The sequence below is a fragment of the Sphaeramia orbicularis genome, unplaced genomic scaffold (genome assembly GCF_902148855.1).
Source record: "Sphaeramia orbicularis unplaced genomic scaffold, fSphaOr1.1, whole genome shotgun sequence".
Classification (NCBI taxonomy): domain Eukaryota; kingdom Metazoa; phylum Chordata; class Actinopteri; order Kurtiformes; family Apogonidae; genus Sphaeramia; species Sphaeramia orbicularis.
Genome location: NW_021941444.1, coordinates 104,327 through 129,326, shown reverse-complemented (window position 1 = coordinate 129,326; position 25,000 = coordinate 104,327). Strand labels below are relative to the sequence as shown.

The following is a 25,000-nucleotide window of genomic DNA, read 5'->3' as shown; positions in this document are numbered from 1 at the left end:
GATATATTATGTGGTGATCCTAGTGTTGTGACTTGTATTGTATCTCCAGGTTCTTGCCAGGACACACCTCTAAGCCAACACAGGCGTCCTAAACTCAGATAAACCCCATGAACCAGGATCCACAGTCAGAACCCAAAGGACCAAATACTTCAGTGTGAACGTGTGTTTTCGTTTGGTTTTTGCTGATTCATCAGTGTTTAAATGCAGTAGGATTCAACCAGAATCTGTTCGCTGCTGTCTAAAGTAAATTCACAAAGAAAAACGCAGTAATTAACACATGAATAAAAGTCTTGCTCAGGCCGACACACGCCTGTTCAGTCTGCAGCGTGAATAGACTTTTACGATTCATTTCACTGAGCGGTTTTAACGGTGGCATCAATAGGAATAATTATGTGTGGGTTCTGTTTGGGAATTGAACAAATGTGTCAGGATGTCGAGTCGTGTACGTCGGTGGAGTCGGTGTCTATTTTGAGGCGAAGACGACTTGTATGTGCTGAAAAAAAGGCTTTGAGCGGTGATGACAGAATAAATGAGGGAAACTGACGACAGACCAGCGGCTGGTGTGTGAGCGACTCCTGTGGAAAGCACAGAATCACATCAGAAACAGCGGCTGACGGCGCCGCTTACAAACCACATGTACCCAAATGAACCACCACTGAAAACCAGCCAAAGGATCCAGTTCTTCTGGAGTCCAGGCTGTTAGAAACACAAGGACTGGAACTTGGACTGCATAAAACCTAAAAAGATGAACTGCAGAAACTACGTTTAGAATGGATCACACGAAGGATGCACATGATCGATTAATCCATTCATCATTAGTTGGTTGACCTTATTGATCGATTCATTGATAAGCGGTGATTTTCCTGAGAGCCTGAATTTCTCTTTTGATAAACAGAATAAGTAACGAAATGAACAAAATCAAATAAAATCATTAATGCGAAAAAATAAGCCAAAAATGTTACTAAAATAAAGTTAAAAACAGACAAAATAAGCAATGACATGAATAAAAACAGCCAAAAATAATGAATAAAATGAACAAAAATTAGTAATAACTCAACAAAATAATTAATTAAATTATAAAATGGGCAACAAAATGAACAAAACCAAATAAAAATACTGAGTAAAATGAAGAAAAACGAAGAAAATCAGATTGACACTAAAAAATTTAACAACCACAACTAAGGCTGTTAGAAAATATCGGTTCTGCGATATATTGTGATATTTCATTTCACAATACTGTATCGATATTAAAATGTACTGTACGGATATTTTTAGGTATTTATTCAAATGCATTTATGACAGAGGTTCATTTATGTTTTGTTGTTTCTATTTTATTCATTCTTATTTCACGCTCTTTTATTCAATAATGTTGGTTCCTTTGTTTGGATTGAACTCCAATCCTGTTCTGATGTTAGTTGTGAACTAATAGAATGTGAACATTTGAACAGGATCTGAAACTGGAATGTCTGGAAAACACAATTTCAGTTTGAACACAGTTGGAACATTTGCTGATAGAACATTAGATCCTGTTGGGATCAAATACAAATGTGTTTAGGATTTGTGCAGATTTATGATGGAATTGAATTCTTCAAGGAAATAATCATTTAAATAAAGAGACAAACAGAATGTGGCCTTTTTAACAGTATTGTCATATACTGTGTCCTGATGCCAGTGTTGTGGTGTGTGGTCTGCTCAGGTTCGTGCTCACAGTCCCGGTCCTCCAGCGCCTCCTTTCTGTGGCTGACAGTGACGCTAAAGTGCTGGTTTTAAACCCACAACTTCTGTCATTCTGGTGTTTTCTGAACAGTCATGACTGCAGTGTGTGTGGGCGGAGTCTGAGGCAACAACACACACCCTGTGTACACCTGAGACACACACACACACAGATGAGGTTCTGCAGCGCTCACACACACACACGTCACATCACTGTGAGTGAGTCCTTCACTGTTGCCATGGAGACGTCTGGTGATGACCAGGAGGGGAGGAGGCCATGCTGTTTGTGTGTTAATGTCATGACGACGGGACATTCCCACGCTGTTACAGCGGTGCAGTGTCACTCCATACGCAGTGTCGGGGGGGTGGCGAGGGTGTTGTATGAAACAGCAGGTGGGTTTGATAGTTGTGTTTTTGCCTGATGACTAGGGCTGAGTACCAGCAGTAATCTGACTACACTGGACCGTGTGTCACACTGTTCCAAAGGAAAGCTTTGATGTTCTTTTATTTTTCAATGATTATTGTGTGTGTGTGTATACATATGTGTGTGTGTGTGTGTGTGTGTGTAGGTGTGTGTGAGGGTGTGTGTGTGTATACGTGTGTATATATGTGTGTGTGTGTGTGTGTGTGTGTGCGTGTATGTGTGTGTGTGTATGTGTGTGTGTGTGTGCATGTGTGTGTATGTGTGTGTGCGTGTATATATGTGTGTGTGTGTGTGTGTGTGTATATATGTGTGTGTGTGTGTGTGTGTGTGTGTGCGTGTATGTGTGTGTGTGTATGTGTGTGTGTGCGTGTGTGTGCGTGTGTATGTGTGTGTGTATGTGTGTGTGTGTAGGTGTGTGTGTAGGTGTGTGTGTATGCGTGTATGTGTGCGTGTGTGTGCGTGTATGTGTGTGTGTGTGTGTGTGTGTATACTGTGTGCGTCTCTGCACAGCGTCTCTTCCCAAACTGCAGGGGGCAGTGTTCCACAAACGGACATGTGACACATTAAAAAACTACAGAAGAAGAAAATGATCAGTGAACTTCCTCCTCTGGAGCTAAATGTGTGTGTGTTTCCTGTGTTTAATCCATATCCAGTTCGACTCTCTCATTGGTCCGTGGGTCATTTGGCCCCACCCCCCTGGGTCTCCGCCTCTCCCTTTGGTGGTCTGTTTTGCCTTCACATCTCTGTCCTGAAGGTTTTTCCAGGTTTTTTTGCCCATTCCTCCTCTTTGTTGGCTTAATCCTTCCCCACTCAGCTGTGGTGGTGGTCCTGGGGGTCCTGGGGGTCCCAGTGCCTGTACTTCTGTACTTCTACCACCAGGAGCTCCCGAATGTCGGCCATGTTGTCCACACGTCTCTTACAAATTTTGTGAGGTGTGTGAAGTGGAAAGTTTCCACTTGAGATGAGCTGCGTGAAGGGGCGGGGCTGTGAAAATGACATCAGCTGACCTTGTGAAGGCGTGTGAGCATACAGCAGCCTTCAGACCAACAGTACAGGCTGTCAGCTTCACTGCTGCTCACACCATGACCCTGTCAGCCCCACACACAAACACATTATCACAGAGCACACCCCCCCCCCCCCCCCCCCCCGCTCATGTGCTCTGACAAGGATGGGCAGCTAACACCCCCCCCCCCCCCCCAAAAAAAAAAAATCACGGACCCCCTTGTCTTATGCAGTATTCACCCCACCCCCCCATGTCCGTGCACTTCCTGTCTCCCTCACAGTTTCATTCTGCAGACAGGCCTGGGTGTTCATAGTGTAGGGGAGACTGGGGACAGTTGGAACTCTTGCAGTTGCTCCAATCAGGAACAACTTAGGACTGACCTAATTCACTCTGCACATGCTCAGTTTAGTCCTTAGTCCACATGGGCAGTAGCAGTGCTGTGAGGCAGACACATCCACATGTGAGTGAAAACATCATTGTGTGCTCAGTCATGTGTTTTACTCTAATTACCTCCACCAAGGAGGTTATGTTTTTGCCAGGGTCGGTCTGTCTGTCTGTCTGTCTGTCTGTCTGTCTGTCTGTCTGTCTGTCTGTCTGTCTGTCTGTCTGTCTGTCTGTCTGTTTGTTTGTTTGTTTGTTTGTTTGTTTGTTTGTCTGTCTGTCTGTCTGTCTGTCTGTCTGTCTGTCTGTCTGTCTGTCTGTCTGTTTGTTTGTTTGTTTGTCTGTTTGTCTGTTTGTCTGTTTGTTTGTTTGTCTGTCCATTAGTGTGCAACATAACTCAAAAAGTTATGGACAGATTTGGATGAAATTTTCAGGGTTTGTTGGAAATGGGATAAGGAAGAAATGATTAAATTTTGGTGGTGATTGGGGGTGGGGGGGGGGGGGGGAGGCACTGATCAGCCTTGGCGGAGGTCTGCGCTCTCCAAGTGCTTCTAGAGCCCCCCCCCCCCCCCCCCCACCCCCGACCACCAAAATGTAATCATTTGTTCAGTATCAGCATTTCCTGAAAATTTCATCCAAATCTGTCCATAACTTATGGAGTAATCTTGCACACAGACAAACAAACAAACAGATAAACAAACAGACAAACTAACAAACAAACAAACAAACAGACAGACAAACTAACAAACAGACAAACAAACAAACAGATAAACAGACAAACTAACTAACAAACAAACAAACAGACAAACTAACAAACAGACAAACAAACAAACAGATAAACTAACAAACAGATAAACAAACTAACTAACAAAACAAACAGACACAGACAAACAAACAAACAGATAAACAAACAGACTAACAAACAAACAAACAGACAGACGAACTAACAAACAGACAAACAAACAAACAGATAAACAAACAGACAAACTAACAGACAGACAGACAAACTAACAAACAGACAAACAAACAGATAAACAAACAGACTAACTAACAGACAGACAAACTAACAAACAGACAAACAAACAAACAGATAAACAGACAAACTAACTAACAAACAAACAGACAGACAGACAAACTAACAGACAAACAAACAGACAAACAAACAAACAGACAGACAAACTAACAAACAGACAAACAAACAGACAAACAAACAAACAAACAGACAAACAGACAGACAAACAGACAAACAAACAGACAAACAGACAAACAGACTAACAAACCCCAATGAAAACATAACCACCTTTGCAGAAGAAAGAAAGAAAGAAAGAAATACATACACACATACATATATACATATATGCACACACACATATACATACACACATACATATATACACACACACATATACATACACACATACATATATACATATATGCACACACACATATACATACACACATACATATATACACACACACATATACATACACACATACATATATACATATATGCACACACACATATACATACACACATACATATATACACACACACATATACATACACACATACATATATACATATATGCACACACACATATACATACACACATACATATATGCACACACACATATACATACACACATACATATATACATATATGCACACACACATATACATACACACATACATATATACACACACACATATACATACACACATACATATATACATATATGCACACACACATATACATACACACATACATATATGCACACACACATATACATATATACATACATATATATACACATATATCCTACTCCCATGCTGCAGCTGCTTTTATATCCATCCTTGTATTTAATTCACTTCTTAAATCACAGTAGAAATCGGTGATAATTCGATGTCCCCACTTCAGTCTGTCCAAGCACAGCAGATAAAGGAGCACTTATAATAACCATGGGTTTCTTTTTTTTTTTTTTTTTTTAGAGTAGTTTCATTTGGTTTTTCTGACAGTTCCTAAAGCTGGTGCAGAACAGAGGAGTCTTCAAAGTTTTCCTCTTAATGTCCTCGCTTTTACAGCTCTTCATGTATAACAAATGAGGCCATTTGATAAATGAAATGAAACATTTGGTCATTAATATCCAATTAACTGTCAAATGTTTAACGGCGTCTCTCCTCAGAGGGTTTCTCCATCTCCATGTGGAATCACAACCACTTCAACATGACACAAACATGGACCGTTAAAACATCTGAAACATCCTTGAGACTTTGAAGCCGAGCGGCTCAGGGTTGACGCGCGTCGAACTGGGTCTCCTAGTCCGTGCTTTTAACATTCACTGTGCCAACTCATTCAAACGGTCCGTTTTCTGTACGTAGATGCCGTAATTATGTGTCCTTGCGGTTGCAGCTGCTGCCGTTCCTGCAGGCCAACCTGACGGGCTTCAGAAACCTGGAGATTCTCAACTTCAGGAAGGGCAGCGTGGTGGTCAACAGCAGGATGAAGTTCGCCAGTCGGTGCCGTACAACATCACCGAGGCCGTCCACTGCGTTCTGGAGGAGTTCTGCTCAGCCGCCAAACACCTGCACATCCAGATCGACACCCACTCACTGGACGTGGAACCAGGTGAGAAGAAGCCCAACATGTAGCCTGGAAACTACCACCAACAGCACTGGGTTTGGGGTTTTATTAGTTTTTATTTTGGAACAGGCAGTTTATATTCCAGAGTATAACATTTATAATATAAAAGCAGCTGTGGACCCACTGCCATGCACATATTTTATACATTCAGTGAAATATACACACTGGGAGAGGAAAACATGTACAAACTGACAAAAAGAGAGATTAGATGAGGTTAAAAAACTGGAATAAATGGAAAACAAGGAGAAAGTTCACCAAGTACCTCCTCAGATCCTTCCTCAGATCCTTCCTCAGATGCCTCCTTCCTCAGGTCCTTCCTCAGATGCCTCCTTCCTCAGGTCCTTCCTCAGATGCCTCCTTCCTCAGGTCCTTCCTCAGATGCCTCCTTCCTCAGATCCTTCTTCACTTGCCTCCTTCCTCAGATCCTTCCTCAGATGCCTCCTTCCTCAGATCCTTCCTCAGATCCTTCCTCAGATGCCTCCTTCCTCAGATCCTTCCTCACTTGCCTCCTTCCTCAGATCCTTCCTCACTTGCCTCCTTCCTCAGATCCTTCCTCAGATCCTTCGTCAGATGCCTCCTTCCTCAGATCCTTCCTCACTTGCCTCCTTCCTCAGATCCTTCCTCAGATCCTTCGTCAGATGCCTCCTTCCTCAGATCCTTCCTCACTTGCCTCCTTCCTCAGATCCTTCCTCAGATCCTTCCTCAGATGCCTCCTTCCTCAGATCCTTCGTCAGATGCCTCCTTCCTCAGATCCTTCCTCAGATGCCTCCTTCCTCAGATCCTTCTTCACTTGCCTCCTTCCTCAGATCCTTCCTCAGATGCCTCCTTCCTCAGATCCTTCCTCAGATCCTTCGTCAGATGCCTCCTTCCTCAGATCCTTCCTCACTTGCCTCCTTCCTCAGATCCTTCCTCAGATCCTTCGTCAGATGCCTCCTTCCTCAGATCCTTCCTCACTTGCCTCCTTCCTCAGATCCTTCGTCAGATGCCTCCTTCCTCAGATCCTTCCTCACTTGCCTCCTTCCTCAGATCCTTCCTCACTTGCCTCCTTCCTCAGATCCTTCCTCAGATCCTTCGTCAGATGCCTCCTTCCTCAGATCCTTCCTCACTTGCCTCCTTCCTCAGATCCTTCCTCACTTGCCTCCTCAGCCTGTTTTGTTTTCAGAACATGCTCCTGCTGTGTTCTACTGTATTATCCTCCACAGATGAGATTCAAGCCCAGAGCACAGATCACAAACACATTCAAATAGAATCAGTAATTAGGTCTGTGTGTCCAACACACACACACACACACATACACACACACAGTCCAACAGTATGGGGCTGGAGGATCGTAGTGATGATGAAGAGGATGAAGGCTCTTCATGTCCTGGGTGCTGAACATCAGGTGCAGACTCACATGTTCCTGTTCTGTTCGTTGTGAATAGAATGCACAGTGGACAGTCCCTCAGTCATCCAACATTATTTTTGTGCAACAAAAGAACGAACATCTGCCCCTTTCAGACATAAAAAAGGCTTTAGGATGTGTAGAAGTCAATAATGTAAGAACGACCGATAACGTAGTAACGGCTGATAACGCAATAAATTTGTCATTTTTAAAATGTAATAGGCCAAAAACACAATAACTGGCCAATAATGTAATAAAAGTCCTGAACCGATAACGTCATAACAATATAATATCTTATTACAATTTTGGCCTGGTGAAAAAAAATTCTTTGCAAATGTAATAACTGAGCCAATAACATAAAAATATATTAATATCACTGTATTTAAGTTTCATTATTAGGTAGAACTGTGAGGAAATCTGCCCCTCTCTCTTTTATTGTTATCGGCCAGTTATTATGTTTTTGGCCTATTGCATTTTAAAAATGGCAAATTTATTACATTATTGGCTGTTCTTACGTGATCAGTCGTTATTACATTATTGGCTTCTCCAGGATGCTTTAAATAACATTATTTAACCAAAACAGTTAAATAATAAAATATACACAAAAAAGAAAAACAAAAATGAACCCTCACCATGTCTGCAGTTGAATAAATACCTAAAAATATCGATACAGTACTTTTTAATTTTGATACAGTATCGTGAAGTAAAGTATCGTGATATACACTACCAGGCAAAAGTTTGGACTCACCTTCTTATTTAAATGACGTGAGATGGACCACAGATCCAACAAGTGCTCAGCATCATTTGGAACTCCTTCCAGACTTTTGGAAAACATTTCAGGTGACTACCTCATGAAGCTCATCAAGAGAATGCCAAGAATGCACAAAGCAGTAATAAAAGCAAAATGTGGCTATTTTGAAGAATCTAAAATATAAAACATGCTTTGAGTTTTGTCCCCCCTTTTTTAAAACTACAGAATTCCACATGTGTGTCATTCATAGTTTGATGCCTTCAGTGAGAATCTACAATGGAAATAGTCATAAAAATAAAAAGAAAAAAACAGGTGAGTCCAAACTTTTGCCTGGTAGTGTATTGTGGAACCAATATTTTCATACAGCCCTAGTGGTGAAGGTGTAATACCACTGACAACCACTAGAGGGTCCATTTATGGCCGTCTTTAATCCACAGCATCTTTGAATGTTTGGAAGAAAAACCTCAACTCGTGATTGTGATTAAAACGTCTGAACGTGTTCCTTCGTCCACCACCTGCAGACGCTCTTATATGACAACAAAAGCAGCAGCAGTCACAGATGTTTGTGTGTAAATACGAGCAGAACAAACCCGTGAAGGCCCAGGCTGACCCAGGAGACGCTGGACGAATGACCCAGGAGACGCTGGACGAATGACCCAGGAGACCCAGGACAAATGACCCAGGAGACGCTGGACGAATGACCCAGGAGACGCGTGACGATGACCCAGGAGACGCTGGACGAATGACCCAGGAGACCCAGGACAAATGACCCAGGAGACCCAGGACAAATGACCCAGGAGACCCAGGACAAATGACCCAGGAGACCCAGGACGAATGACCCAGGAGACGCTGGACGAATGACCCAGGAGACCCAGGACAAATGACCCAGGAGACGCTGGACGAATGACCCAGGAGGACCCAGGACGAATGACCCAGGACGCTGGGACGAATGACCCAGGAGACGCTGGACCGAATGACCCAGGAGACCCAGGACGAATGACCCAGGAGACGCTGGACGAATGACCCAGGAGACCCAGGACGAATGACCCAGGAGACGCTGGCGAATGACCCAGGAGACCCAGGACGAATGACCCAGGAGACGCTGGACGAATGACCCAGGAGACGCTGGACGAATGAACCCAGGAGACCCAGGACGAATGACCCAGGAGACGCTGGACGAATGACCCAGGAGACCCAGGACGAATGACCCAGGAGACGCTGGACGAATGACCCAGGAGACCCAGGACGAATGACCCCAGGAGACGCTGGACGAATGACCCTGGAGACGCTGGACGAATGACCCAGGAGACGCTGGACGAATGGCCCAGGAGACCCAGGACAAATGACCCAGGAGACCCAGGACGAATGACCCAGGAGACCCAGGACGAATGACCCAGGAGACCCCAGGACGAATAACCCAGGAGACGCTGGACGAATGACCCAGGAGACCCAGGACAAATTGCCCCAGGAGACGCTGGACGAATGACCCAGGAGACCCAGGACGAATGACCCAGGAGACGCTGGACGAATGACCCAGGAGACGCTGGACGAATGACCAGGAGACCCATGACGAATGACCCAGAGACGCTGGACGAATGACCCAGGAGGACCCAGGACGAATGACCCAGGAGACGCTGGACGAATGACCCAGGAGACCCAGGACGAAACCCAGGAGACGCTGGACGAATGACCCAGGAGACGCTGGACGAATGACCCAGGAGACCCAGGACAAATGACCCAGGAGACGCTGGACGAATGACCCAGGAGACGCTGGACGAATGACCCAGGAGACGCTGGACGAATGACCCAGGAGACCCAGGACAAATGACCCAGGAGACCCAGGACAAATGACCCAGGAGACCCAGGACAAATGACCCAGGAGACGCTGGACGAATGACCCAGGAGACGCTGGACGAATGACCCAGGAGACCCAGGACGAATGACCCAGGAGACGCTGGACGAATGACCCAGGAGACCCAGGACGAATGACCCAGGAGACGCTGGACGAATGACCCAGGAGACGCTGGACGAATGACCCAGGAGACCCAGGACGAATGACCCAGGAGACGCTGGACGAATGACCCAGGAGACCCAGGACGAATGACCCAGGAGACGCTGGACGAATGACCCAGGAGACGCTGGACGAATGACCCAGGAGACGCTGGACGAATGACCCAGGAGACGCTGGACGAATGACCCAGGAGACCCAGGACGAATGACCCAGGAGACGCTGGACGAATGACCCAGGAGACCCAGGACGAATGACCCAGGAGACGCTGGACGAATGACCCAGGAGACCCAGGACGATGACCCAGGAGACGCTGGACGAATGACCCTGGAGACGCTGGACGAATGACCAGGAGACGCTGGACGAATGACCCAGGAGACCCAGGACAAATGACCCAGGAGACCCAGGACGAATGACCCAGGAGACCCAGGACGAATGACCCAGGAGACCCAGGACGAATAACCCAGGAGACGCTGGACGAATGACCCAGGAGACCAGGACAAATGACCCAGGAGACGCTGGACGAATGACCCAGGAGACCCAGGACGAATGACCCAGGAGACGCTGGACGAATGACCCAGGAGACGCTGGACGAATGACCCAGGAGACCCATGACGAATGACCCAGGAGACGCTGGACGAATGACCCAGGAGACCAGGACGAATGACCCAGGAGACGCTGGACGAATGACCCAGGAGACCCAGGACGAATGACCCAGGAGACGCTGGACGAATGACCCAGACGCTGGACGAATGACCCAGGAGACCCAGGACGAATGACCCAGGAGACGCTGGACGAATGACCCAGGAGACCCAGGACGAATGACCCAGGAGACGCTGGACGAATGACCCAGGAGACCCAGGACGAATGACCCAGGAGACGCTGGACGAATGACCCTGGAGACGCTGGACGAATGACCCAGGAGACGCTGGACGAATGACCCAGGAGACCCAGGACAAATGACCCAGGAGACGCTGGACGAATGACCCAGGAGACCCAGGACGAATGACCCAGGAGACGCTGGACGAATGACCCAGGAGACCCAGGACGAATGACCCAGGAGACCCAGGACGAATGACCCAGGAGACGTTTATTGGAACAGAACAGAGGTGGGTCGATCCAGACGATTGAACAGACCTGTGTGATCCGTTTGTCCAGACCCTGAGGACGAAACTGAACCAAAGAACACATTCCAACGCAGACACCACCACCGTTCAAAGATCTGAACTGGAGACCTCCACCACAACTTCAAAGTGTTGTTCAGGGTTCCTACAGAGTGTGAACGGGCTCATCTGTGTGTAAACCCACTTGTATCAGCTGTGTGGCTTCATTTGTGTCTTTGGACTCTAATAGTTCAGACAGTTTGAATGTGAACCCTCCAGCTGCTGAAAAACCACCTGAACATTCATTTGGACACAGCCAGTGGATTCATACAACCTGTTTGAATTCAGGATTAATTTGTTATGTTTTATAAGTAGTTACGTCCCGACATTTGCACATATAAGGGCCCGACTTTTGACAAACATTTCTCTGACAAATGGACAGCGTTTACTGGAATGTGAAAGGCTGCTGTTAAATGGACAGAATCTGTCCTTCATGTGTTCAGCACTGCAGGGGTTTATGCTGAGCTCCGATTTAGTCTGGGTCAGATTTTGAGTTACTTATGGAATCTCACTTGGGGGTGGGGTTATAAATGAAACTTCATCCCACTCCTTTCGAATATTCGACGTTTGTTTATATAATCTGTGGTTTGGTTTTAATGCTAATTCAAATAAATAAATAAACAAATATTAAGCAGTTGTTTTGTACTTTTACCTTTAATCAAAGGTTAAAGGGTTCATATGTGAACCTGTACCTTTAATCAGAGGTTAAAGGGTTCATATGTGAACCTGTACCTTTAATCAGAGGTTAAAGGGTTCATATGTGACCTGCCTTTAATCAGAGGTTAAAGGGTTCATATGTGAACCTGTACCTTTAATCAGAGGTTAAAGGGTTCATATGTGAACCTGTACCTTTAATCAGAGGTTAAAGGGTTCATATGTGAACCTGTACCTTTAATCAGAGGGTTAAAGGGTTCATATGTGAACCTGCTCCTTTAATCAGAGGTTAAAGGGTTCATATGTGAACCCTGTACCTTTAATCAAAGGTTAAAGGGTTCATATGTGAACCTGTACCTTTAATCAGAGGTAAGGAGGTTCATATGGTGAACCTGCTCCTTTAATCAGATGGTTAAGGGTTCATATGTGAACCTGTACCTTTAATCAGAGGTTAAAGGGTTCATATGTGAACTTACCTTTAATCAAAGGTTAAAGGTTCATATGTGAACCTGTACCTTTAATCAGAGGTTAAAGGGTTCATATGTGAACCTGTACCTTAATCAAAGGTTAAAGGGGTTCTATGTGAACCTGTACTTTAATCAGAGGTTAAAGGGTTCATATTGAACCGTATCCTTTAATCAGAGGGTTAAAGGGTTCATATGTGAACCTGTACCTTTAATCAAAGGTTAAAGGGTTCATATGTGAACCTGTACCTTTAATCAGAGGTTAAAGGGTTCATATGTGAACCTGCTCCTTTAATCAGAGTTAAAGGGTTCATATGTGAACCTGTACCTTTAATCAAAGGTTAAAGGGTTCATATGTGAACCTGTACCTTTAATCAGAGGTTAAAGGGTTCATATGTGAACCTGTACCTTTAATCAAAGGTTAAAGTGTTCATATGTGAACCTGCTCCTTTAATCAGAGGTTAAAGGGTTCATATGTGAACCTGTACCTTTAATCAAAGGTTAAAGGGTTCATATGTGAACCTGTACCTTTAATCAAAGGTTAAAGGGTTCATATGTGAACCTGACCTTTAATCAAAGGTTAAAGGGTTCATATGTGAACCTGCTCCTTTAATCAGAGGTTAAAGGGTTCATAGTGAACCTGTACCTTTAATCAGAGGTTAAAGGGTTCATATGTGAACCTGTACCTTTAATCAGAGGTTAAAGGGTTCATATGTGAACCTGTACCTTTAATCAGAGGTTAAAGGGTTCATATGTGAACCTGCTCCTTTAATCAGAGGTTAAAGGGTTCATATGTGAACCTGTACCTTTAATCAAAGGTTAAAGGGTTCATATGTGAACCTGTACCTTTAATCAGAGGTTAAAGGGTTCATATGTGAACCTGTACCTTTAATCAGAGGTTAAAGGGTTCATATGTGAACCTGCTCCTTTAATCAGAGGTTAAAGGGTTCATATGTGAACCTGTACCTTTAATCAAAGGTTAAAGGGTTCATATGTGAACCTGTACCTTTAATCAGAGGTTAAAGGGTTCATATGTGAACCTGTACCTTTATCAGAGGAATGTTAAGGGTTCATATGTGAACCTGTACCTTTAATCAGAGGTTAAAGGGTTCATATGTGAACCTGCTCCTTTAATCAGAGGTTAAAGGGTTCATATGTGAACCTGCTCCTTTAATCAGAGGTTAAAGGGTTCATATGTGAACCTGTACCTTTAATCAGAGGTTAAAGGGTTAAAGGTTCACATATTAAAGTCAGGTTTGTCCTGATTGGCTGTGATCCATTCTTTGTGTTTAATCCTGGTTTGAATCCAGATCTCCAGCAGAACCTGGTCTGAGGTTCTGATTAGAGGTGGAACCTGTAGCTGCTGATCAGGAATGGAGTCCAGAACCTTCTGTGTGTGTGGTTCTGTTCAACGTGTGACCCAACATTTAGACTGACATGAATCTGAGGAAACAAAAAACAGAAGCTCATAATAACAGACACATACGCTGGACCAGGTTCAGGTTCAGGTTCAGGTTCAGGTTCTGGTTCAGGTTCTGGTTCAGGACTGTCCTGTTTGGACTGAAGTTCACCTGCTTGAGTCCACATGTAGACCGAGCGCAGTGTTCATCATGTAATTAGGAGCCACAGTGGCCTTGAACTCTCAGCCAATCAGATCTAATGAGTTCATCATTCAGTTCCTCTGGAGGGAGCTGAAGTTTGTCTGAAGGACTGTTCATGTTCCAGATGAACACACAAATGGATTTGTTTTCTCAAAGACGGTAAAAAACACCAACATTTTATCAGACAACTGAAAAAAAAAAAACGGTTTTTATCTGAGATGGACCTCCACAAACCTCAACAGAACCAGAACCTCTGAGGAGACCAGGACAATTCAACAATACTAATACTACTTCCTCCTCCTCCTCCTCCTCCTCCTCCTCCTCCTCCTCCTCCTCCTCCTCCTCCTCCTCCTCAGCTGACCAGCCAACCCCTGTAAGTTCCTGGCGTGTGGGGCCTTTTCTCGCTGCATGGTGATTGGTCGGTCCAGGGAGGCGGAGTGTCGCTGTGAGCCTGTTTCCTGTCGGTGGACGTCTTTCCCTGTCAGAGTCGCTGTGTCCTGGACCCAGACTCTGCCCGGGGGGGGAATGCACCGTCATCCCGGACACGGAGCCATGTGCAGGTAAAACACACCTGGGTATCAGCTACCAGGGCTGGAACACTCCAAAGCCCCATTTAAGCACTGGCTGTCAATGAGGGGTCGCAACCCTAAAGTGGGTCACAAACCTGTTTACAGTCACAAACCTGTTTTCAGTGGTCAGTGGGTAATAAACCTGTTTCAGTGGTCATAAACTGTTTTCAGTGGTCAGTGGGTCATAAACCTGTTTTCAGTGGGTCATAAACCTGTTTTCAGTGGGTCAGGGGTCATAACCTGTTTTCAGTGGGTCATAAACCGTTTTCAGTGGGTCAGTGGGCATAAACCTGTTTTCAGTGGGTCATAAACCTGTTTTCAGTGGGTCATAACCTGTTTTCAGTGGGTCGTGGGTCATAAACCTGTTTTCAGTGGTCATAAACCTGTTTTCAGTGGGTCATAAACCTGTTTTCAGTGGGTCAGTGGGTCATAAACCTGTTTCAGTGGGTCATAAACCTGTTTTCAGTGGGTCGTGGGTCATAAACCTGTTTTCAGTGGGTCAGTGGGTCATAAACCTGTTCAGGGGTCAGTGGGTCATAAACCTGTTTTCAGTGGGTCAGTGGGTCATAACCTGTTTTCAGTGGGTCTAAACCTGTTTCAGTGGGTCAGTGGGTCATAAACCTGTGTTCAGTGGGTCGTGGGTCATAAACCTGTTTCAGTGGGTCAGTGGGTCATAAACCTGTTTTCAGTGGGTCATAAACCTGTTTTCAGTGGGTTCAGTGGGTCCTAAACCTGTTTTTCAGTGGGTCATAAACCTGTTTTTCAGTGGGTCAGTGGGTCATAAACCTTTTTCAGTGGTCAGTGGGTCATAAACCTGTTTTCAGTGGGTCAGTGGGTCATAACCTGTTTCAGTGGGTCATAAACCTGTTTTCGTGGGTCATAAACCTGTTTTCAGTGGGTCAGTGGGTCAAACCTTTTTCAGTGGGTCATAAACCTGTTTTCAGTGGGTCATAAACCTGTTTCAGGGTCAGTGGTCATAAACCTGTTTCAGTGGGTCAGTGGGTCATAAACCTGTTTTCAGTGGGTCATAAACCTGTTTTCAGTGGGTCATAAACCTGTTTTCAGTGGGTCATAACCTGTTTTTCAGGGGTCAAAACCTTTCAGGGTCAGTGGGTCATAAACCTGTTTTCAGTGGGTCTAAACCTGTTTCAGTGGGTCATGGGTCATAAACCTGTTTTCAGTGGGTCATAAACCTGTTTCAGTGGGTCATAAACCTGTTTTCAGTGGGTCATAAACCTGTTTCAGTGGGTCAGTGGGTCATAAACCTGTTTTCAGTGGGTCAGTGGGTCATAAACCTGTTTTCAGTGGGTCATAAACCTGTTTTCAGTGGGTCATAAACCTGTTTTCAGGGTCATAAACCTGTTTTCAGTGGGTCATAAACCTGTTTCAGTGGGTCAGTGGGTCCATAAACCTGTTTTCAGTGGGTCAGTGGGTCATAAACCTGTTTTCAGTGGGTCATAAACCGTTTTCAGTGGTCAGGGTCATAAACCTGTTTTCAGTGGGTCAAACCTGTTTCAGTGGTCATAAACCTGTTTTCAGTGGGTCAGTGGGTCATAAACCTGTTTTCAGTGGGTCTAAACCTGTTTTCAGTGGGTCTAAACCTGTTTTCAGTGGGTCAGTGGGTCATAAACCTGTTTTCAGTGGGTCAGTGGGTCATAAACCTGTTTTCAGTGGGTCATAAACCTGTTTTCAGTGGGTCAGTGGGTCATAAACCTGTTTTTCAGGGGTCATAAACCTGTTTTCAGTGGGTCAAAACCTGTTTTCAGTGGGTCAGTGGGTCATAACCTGTTTTTCAGTGGGTCATAAAACCTTTTCAGTGGGTCAGTGGGTCATAACCTGTTTTCAGTGGGTCAGTGGGTCATAAACCTGTTTTCAGTGGGTCATAAACCTGTTTTCAGTGGGTCATAAACCTGTTTTCAGTGGGTCAGTGGGTCATAAACCTGTTTTCAGGGGTCATAAACCTGTTTTCAGGGGTCAGTGGTCATAAACCTGTTTTCAGTGGGTCATAAACCTGTTTTCAGTGGGTCATAAACCTGTTTTCAGTGGGTCATAAACCTGTTCAGTGGGTCAGTGGGTCATAAACCTGTTTCGTGGGTCATAAACCTGTTTTCAGGGTCAGTGGGTCATAAACCTGTTTTCAGTGGGTCAGTGGGTCATAAACCTGTTTTCAGTGGGTCATAAACCTGTTTTCAGTGGGTCAGTGGTCATAAACCTGTTTTCAGTGGGTCATAAACCGTTTTCAGTGGGTCATAAACCTGTTTTCCAGGGTCAGTGGGTCATAAACCTGTTTTCAGTGGGTCATAAACCTGTTTTCAGTGGGTCATAACCTTTTCAGTGGGTCAGTGGGTCATAAACCTGTTTTCAGTGGGTCATAAACCTGTTTTCAGTGGGTCAGTGGGTCATAAACCTGTTTCAGTGGTCAGTGGGTCATAAACCTGTTTTTCAGTGGGTCATAAACCTGTTTTCAGTGGGTCAGTGGGTCATAAACCTGTTTTCAGTGGGTCATAAACCTGTTTTCAGTGGGTCATAAACCTGTTTTCCAGTGGGTCAGGGGTCTAAACCGTTTTTCAGTGGGTCAGTGGGTCATAAACCTGTTTTCAGTGGGTCAGTGGGTCATAAACCTGTTTTCAGTGGGTCATAAACCTGTTTTCAGTGGGTCAGTGGGTCATAAACCTGTTTTCAGTGGGTCAGTGGGTCATAAACCTGTTTTCAGTGGGTCATAAACCTGTTTTCAGTGGGTCATAACCTGTTTTCAGGGTCATAAACCTGTTTTCAGTGGGTCAGTGGGTCATAAACCTGTTTTCAGTGGGTCATAAACCTGTTTTTCAGTGGTCAGTGGTCATAAACCTGTTTTCAGTGGGTCAGTGGGTCATAAACCTGTTTTCAGTGGGTCATAAACCTGTTTTCAGTGGGTCATAAACCTGTTTTCAGTGGTCAGTGGGTCATAAACCTGTTTTCAGGGTCATAAACCTGTTTTCAGTGGGTCAGTGGGTCATAAACCTGTTTTCAGGGTCAGTGGGTCATAAACCTGTTTTCAGTGGGTCATAAACCTGTTTTCAGTGGGTCAGTGGGTCATAAACCTGTTTTCAGTGGGTCATAAACCTGTTTTCAGTGGGTCATAAACCTGTTTTCAGTGGTCATAAACCTGTTTTCAGTGGGTCAGGGTCATAAACCTGTTTTCAGGGTCATAAACCTGTTTTCAGGGGTCAGTGGGTCATAAACCTGTTTTCAGTGGGTCAGTGGGTCATAAACCTGTTTTCAGGGTCAGTGGGTCATAAACCTGTTTTCAGTGGGTCAAAACCTGTCAGTGGGTCAGGGGTCATAAACCTGTTTTCAGTGGGTCAGTGGGTCATAAACCTGTTTTCAGTGGGTCAGTGGGTCATAAACCTGTTTTCAGTGGGTCATAAACCTGTTTTCAGTGGGTCAGTGGGTCATAAACCTGTTTTCAGTGGGTCAGTGGGTCATAAACCTGTTTTCAGTGGGTCAGTGGGTCATAAACCTGTTTCAGTGGGTCATAAACCTGTTTTCAGTGGGTCAGGGGTCATAAACCTGTTTTCAGTGGGTCAGTGGGTCATAAACCTGTTTTCAGGGTCAGTGGGTCAAACCTGTTTTCAGTGGGTCATAAAACCTGTTTTCAGTGGGTCATAACCTGTTTTCAGTGGGTCAGTGGGTCATAAACCTGTTTTCAGTGGGTCATAAACCTGTTTTCAGTGGGTCATAAACCTGTTTTCAGTGGGTCAGTGGGTCTAAACCTGTTTTCAGTGGGTCAGGGTCATAAACCTGTTTTCAGTGGGTCATAAACCTGTTTTCAGTGGTCATAAACCTGTTTTCAGTGGGTCAGGGTCATAAACCTGTTTTCAGTGGGTCAGTGGGTCATAAACCTGTTTTCAGGGGTCATAAACCTGTTTTCAGTGGGTCAGTGGGTCATAAACCTGTTTTCAGTGGGTCATAAACCTGTTTTCAGTGGGTCATAAACCTGTTTTCAGTGGGTCATAACCTGTTTCAGTGGGTCATAAACCTGTTTTCAGTGGGTCAGTGGGTCATAAACCTGTTTTCAGTGGGTCAGTGGGTCATAAACCTGTTTTCAGGGGTCATAACCTGTTTTTCAGTGGGTCAGTGGGTCATAAACCTGTTTTCAGTGGGTCAGTGGGTCATAAACCTGTTTTCAGTGGGTCATAAACCTGTTTTCAGTGGGTCAGTGGGTCATAACCTGTTTTCAGTGGGTCATAAACCTTTTCAGTGGGTCATAACCTGTTTTCAGTGGGTCAGTGGGTCATAAACCTGTTTTCGTGGGTCATAAACCTGTTTTTCAGTGGGTCATAAACCTGTTTTCAGGGGTCAGTGGGTCATAAACCTGTTTCAGTGGTCAGTGGGTCATAACCTGTTTCAGTGGGTCATAAACCTGTTTTCAGTGGGTCAGGGGTCATAAACCTGTTTTCAGTGGGTCATAAACCTGTTTTCAGTGGGTCAGTGGGTCATAAACCTGTTTTCAGGGTCATAACCTGTTTTCAGTGGGTCAGTGGGTCATAAACCTGTTTTCATGGGTCAGTGGGTCATAAACCTGTTTTCAGGTCATAAACCTGTTTTCAGTGGGTCATAAACCTGTTTTCAGTGGGTCAGTGGGTCATAAACCTGTTTCAGTGGGTCATAAACCTGTTTTCAGTGGGTCATAAACCTGTTTTCAGTGGTCAGTGGGTCATAAACCTGTTTTCAGTGGGTCATAAACCTGTTTTCGTGGGTCAGTGGGTCATAAACCTGTTTTCAGTGGGTCATAAACCTGTTTTCAGTGGGTCAGTGGGTCATAAACCTGTTTTCAGTGGGTCATAAACCGTTTCAGTGGGTCAGTGGTCATAAACCTGTTTTCAGTGGGTCAGTGGGTTAAACCTGTTTCAGTGGGTCATAAACCTGTTTCAGTGGGTCATAAACCTGTTTTCAGTGGGTCATAAACCTGTTTTCAGTGGGTCATAAACCTGTTTTCAGTGGGTCAGTGGGTCATAACCTGTTTTCAGTGGGTCAGTGGGTCATAAACTGTTTTCAGTGGGTCATAAACCTGTTTTTCAGTGGGTCATGGGTCATAAACCTGTTTCAGTGGGTCAGTGGGTCTAAACCTGTTTTCAGTGGGTCAGTGGGTCTAAACCTGTTTTCAGTGGGTCATAAACCTGTTTTCAGTGGTCAGTGGGTCATAAACCTGTTTTCAGTGGGTCATAAACCTGTTTTCAGTGGGTCAGTGGGTCATAAACCTGTTTTCAGTGGGTCAGGGGTCATAAACCTGTTTTCAGTGGGTCAGTGGGTCATAAACCTGTTTTCAGTGGGTCATAAACCTGTTTTCAGTGGGTCATAAACCTGTTTTCAGTGGGTCAGTGGGTCATAAACCTGTTTCAGTGGGTCATAAACCTGTTTTCAGTGGGTCTAAACCTGTTTTCAGTGGGTCAGTGGGTCATAAACCTGTTTTCAGTGGGTCAAACCTGTTTTCAGTGGGTCAGTGGGTCATAAACCTGTTTTCAGTGGGTCAGGGGTCATAAACCTGTTTTCAGTGGGTCATAAACCTGTTTTCAGTGGGTCAGTGGGTCATAAACCTGTTTCAGTGGGTCATAAACCTGTTTTCAGTGGGTCAGTGGTCATAAACCTGTTTTCAGTGGGTCAGTGGGTCATAAACCTGTTTTCAGTGGGTCATAAACCTGTTTTCAGTGGGTCATAAACCTGTTTCAGTGGGTCAGTGGTCATAAACCTGTTTTCAGTGGGTCATAAACCTGTTTTCAGTGGGTCATAAACCTGTTTTCAGTGGGTCAGTGGGTCATAAACCTGTTTTCAGTGGTCATAAACCTGTTTTCAGTGGGTCAGTGGGTCATAAACCTGTTTTCAGTGGGTCATAAACCTGTTTTCAGTGGGTCAGTGGGTCATAAACCTGTTTTCAGTGGGTCATAAACCTGTTTTCAGTGGGTCAGTGGGTCATAAACCTGTTTTCAGTGGTCAGTGGGTCATAAACCTGTTTTCAGTGGGTCAGTGGGTCATAAACCTGTTTTCAGTGGGTCAGTGGTATAACCTGTTTTCAGTGGGTCATAAACCTGTTTTCAGTGGGTCAGTGGGTCATAAACCTGTTTTCAGTGGGTCAGTGGGTCATGGTCCTTTGGGCAGAATAATCCTGTTCAGAAACACAAGTTTGACTTTATTAATTGAATTGTTTGTGTTTGTAAAATGTTGTGATGGTTCCGTCAGCTTTATTATTAGTATTTGAATAAATGACTTTAGTTTGGGTTCAGATGTTTGAATTTCATGGTAAAGGGAACGTTTCCACCTGAATGGGGTCCACCTGCTGGTCTGGTCTGTTTTCACACTGGAATATTCTGGACTATCTCAGGTTCTAAACACAACATCTTTATTTTAAATGGGTTTTAGAAGTGGAACTTTTATCAGTCTGGGTCTTGGTTTGTCATTGGGGGGGTCATAGCGGGTCCTGAACCCAGACCAGTTCCGAACACTCACTGATTATTGAAGTTTCATTCATGGATCTTCATAAACCTCATTTTTGTAACGTATCAAACTGAGCTTTGTTTTCCAGGTTCAGTTTAAAGGATCCACCGTTCAAAGCTTCATTAAAGCTCAGCTCAGACTCTAATTAATGAAGCGTTTTATGAACTGTCAGCTCCATTCACAGCATCGCCTTTTTCGCTGATTAGATTAAATTATCAAACTTTAAATGAGTTTAAAGTTTCTGATTCACTCCCCAGCGGTTTACCTTAAAATATGGCAGTTAATTAGTGTCAGAATTAGAAGTGTCGCTGAAAACCAAAGTGTGACAGTCTTCTGAGTCTGGAGGTGTTGTTTGGATGGAAAACTGACTGAGGTCCAGGCTGAGCTGTCACATGTAGTTTTATTCTGCATGGAAACAGGAGCGTCCAGTCACAGTTCCACGTCACTGATAGTCAGTTGTCTGTGGTTTATTGAACATGTTTTTATCTCCTAAACTCGTCTGGAACATGAACAGCCTCGTTAGTTTATGGATGGAAACACATTCCTGGTGCTTTGTTCTTATGTGGTTCTGTTTGCGCAGCTGGAACGGGTTCATGTGCCTGTTCAGGTTTAGGGGTTAGGGGTCGGACCAGTCCTCCAGAACAGGGTTTGTCAACGGGGGTGGTACCACAAGACTGTAATAATAAAATATACAGTATGTGCAGAAAAAACACTTTTCATATTTGTGTTGGACATGAACCCTTAAAGAACTGGAAGTGTTTTCATGGTGACACTCAAATGGATTTTTCTCTATATTTAACCTTTAATAAGTAATTAAACACCAATTTTCACAACATTATCCTCTGTATTTTTGCATATTTTCAGTACAAATCCTCTTTTTCTATATTTAATTTTAATGCATAGAGTAAATTCACAGGTTATTATATCAAAACTTTTTTTTTTGCAAAATATACAATTAACTGAACAAAAACAAACTACCACTACTGACATTTATTTATCCTCCTTTAATAAATCCTCATTAAAATATAAATAGTTTTATATTTGAATCCTTGACGACCTTTAACTGTTTGTGGTGACTTCTAAATACATTTCTCTCCTTGATCTTTCCTGTTATTTATCTCCCTTTATTCTAATATTATCATCTGTTTTTTATCTTTCCGGTGTAAATCCTGTATTTTCTATTTAATTCACTGATCTTGTAGATGTTCATGAAAACTCGGAGTAAATTCAAAGGTTATTAAATCAAAAACAGAGGAAGTGTCTTTCAGTCGTATGTCTTTAACTGAACTTCCACTGACATTCGTTCAGACAGAACGTGACTTACAGACACTGGAACTACTTTTATTTGACTTAAATATTCATATTTTTCATTTACCTTTCAGAACATATGTGGATGTTTTCTGTTTGTTGTCAGGTTTTTTCGCTTCATCTTTGGACTGTGTGTTTTATGTTTTTCACCGCCTCCTAATCCACTTCCATCCGTTCTAAACAGATGAAAACCTGGACGTTGTGCTCTTCTTTTCTCTTCTTCAGTTGGAAACTTTGGCTCTTCTTCTCCATCCTGCACTTCCACACTCATCCTGTCATGTTTCTGTTGTGAGTCTATTGAACACACCGGTAACAGTAATCTCAAAAACCACAATTAATTTCAGTTAATGAATTGACTGAGTCATATCTTTACATTTTATCCACTGGGTAACTGTTTTCGCTTTGTTCTGACTTAAACTGTGTGCCCATGTCAAACACATGACCACCGGTGTTCCTCCACCTTACTCCAATACTTCTGTAAAAATGGCTGTCTGCGCGGGGGGAGGGGGGGGGGTGACTTATTTAATTAACTCACCAGTTATGTTTTGGATGGAGGACCAACCCAGGAGAAATGAAGAATTCACCAAAAGAAGGGCTGAGGTTTTCAAAAGTTACAACAGAGCTTGATTTATTGCTTCAGGCAAAAATAAAAAAAAAGTTCCAAAAAAAAAAAAATCAGTCAGTTATCAACTAGTCTCACACCAAACCCACTGTTCGTCTCTGCCTTGTCTCATCCACATGAAAATCTTCTTCAGTACATTTTCTAGTCTCAGTCATTTGGAAGATGTCCATATTTGGTTCATAATCTCAGCATTCACATGTGATTGGTTTGACAGTTGTTGCTGGTCAGACATGTCACAGCTTACGTCAATAAGCCACATAAGCTAATTCTAAGAAAAAGCACATTTGAAAGTTCACCTGAGTTCATCCACCTTGGTTTGACATCTGCACCAACAGCTGAGCTCACACTGCGGAGTTCAACCACACAGTTCCCACAAGTACGTCCAGTTCCCAAGGTACGTCCAGTTCCCACAGTACGTCCAGTTCCCACAAGTACGTCCAGTTCCCACAAGTACGTCCAGTTCCCACAAGTACGTCCAGTTCCCACAAGTACGTCCAGTTCCCACAGGTACGTCCAGTTCCCACAAGTACGTCCAGTTCCCACAAGTACGTCCAGTTCCCACAGGTACGTCCAGTTCCCAAGTACGTCCAGTTCCCAAGGTACATCCAGTTCAACACTGGTGCAGTTGGACTGTGGACATGTTTGCGCCTTCCCTACTGGGGTCTGCTCTTTCTGGGGGTGGGGGTCTTCCTCACTGGGGTCTGCTCCTTTCTGGGGGTGGGGGTCTTCCTTCACTGGGGTCTGCTCCTTTCTGGGGTGGGGTCTTCCTCACTGGGGTCTGCTCCTTTCTGGGGGTGGGGGTCTTCCTTCACTGGGGTCTGCTCCTTTCTGGGGGTGGGGGTCTTCCTTCACTGGGGTCTGCTCCTTCTGGGGGTGGGGGTCCCAGTTGCCCTCTCCCACTGGTCAGTGCTGTTGCTGGTTGCTGGTTGCCTCCTGGTGCAGATGCTCCCTCAGACAGCACCTCCTCTTTACTTTACTTTGCTCCTCTGGTGCTCAGTCAGTCTTTTTAAGTGTGTGTGGGGTGTGGTGGTGGTGGTGGGGTGGTGGTGGGGGTTCTGATGTTTAAACTTGTACGTAAAGCGGTTGTGCTCCATCCTCAGTGTATAAATAAAGTTTGAAGTGAAACTGGGCTGCTTTTAGCACACAGGAGAGAAGACCTTCTTCTTGGAATCGGAGCTGTTCTCCAGGTTCAGCGCAGACAACCTGAACAACCTGAAGTCTGACGTTTTCTGACAAAGCAGGATTCAGTCACACATTCAACATCCATTTAAGGTCAGATGCGTGTCAACAGATGGATGCTGTAGATTTTTAGTTCCTTGCGTAAACGTGGGCTCAGACCTGCAGACACAAACACCTGAATCACACCGCTCCACGTCAGCTCCTTATTTTTGTCTGTTTTCACTTTATTTAGTAACATTTATGCTTATTTTTCACAATATTGTTTTGTATTGTTTTTTTTTTATTTCTTTTATTATTATGATCATAACCCAGTGTGTCCATCCACTCCATGGGTTTTACAATCGGATTTTATTCATTTTTTCTTCATATTTTTATTTGATTGTGTTCATTTTGTCACTTGTGTTTATTCTCCCTTTTGTTGCCATTTTATCATTTTTTCCATTTTTTCATTTGTTACTTATTTTATTTTTGGTGCCATTTTATAATTGCATTAATTTTTGTGAGTTACCACTAATTTTTGTTCATTTTATCATTTTGGCTGTTTTATTCATTTGTGCTATTTTTTATCTGTTTTTAACTTTATTTTAGTAAAATTTTTTGCTAATTTGTTCATATATTATTGATGGTTTTGTGTAGTTTTTAAATGTATTATATTGATCATAA

At 44.0% G+C, this 25,000-nt stretch overlaps 2 protein-coding genes across 2 annotated transcripts in view; both read left to right on the top strand.

The window, feature by feature from the left end:
- The window catches only part of LOC115415767 (titin-like), a 108,004-nt gene extending 93,397 nt beyond the window's left edge, over positions 1-14,607 (top strand). Inside the window, exons 15-16 of the mRNA XM_030129410.1 lie at positions 5,933-6,148; positions 14,545-14,607. Of these exons, the coding sequence (XP_029985270.1) occupies positions 5,933-6,148; positions 14,545-14,565 (237 nt within the window). The 3' untranslated portion in view covers positions 14,566-14,607. The remainder of the gene's footprint in view (positions 1-5,932; positions 6,149-14,544) is intronic.
- The window catches only part of LOC115415771 (interphotoreceptor matrix proteoglycan 1-like), a 47,319-nt gene continuing 36,915 nt past the window's right edge, over positions 14,597-25,000 (top strand). The window contains exons 1-2 of the mRNA XM_030129413.1: positions 14,597-14,748; positions 23,526-23,757. Coding sequence (XP_029985273.1) covers positions 14,597-14,748; positions 23,526-23,757 — 384 coding nt within the window. The remainder of the gene's footprint in view (positions 14,749-23,525; positions 23,758-25,000) is intronic.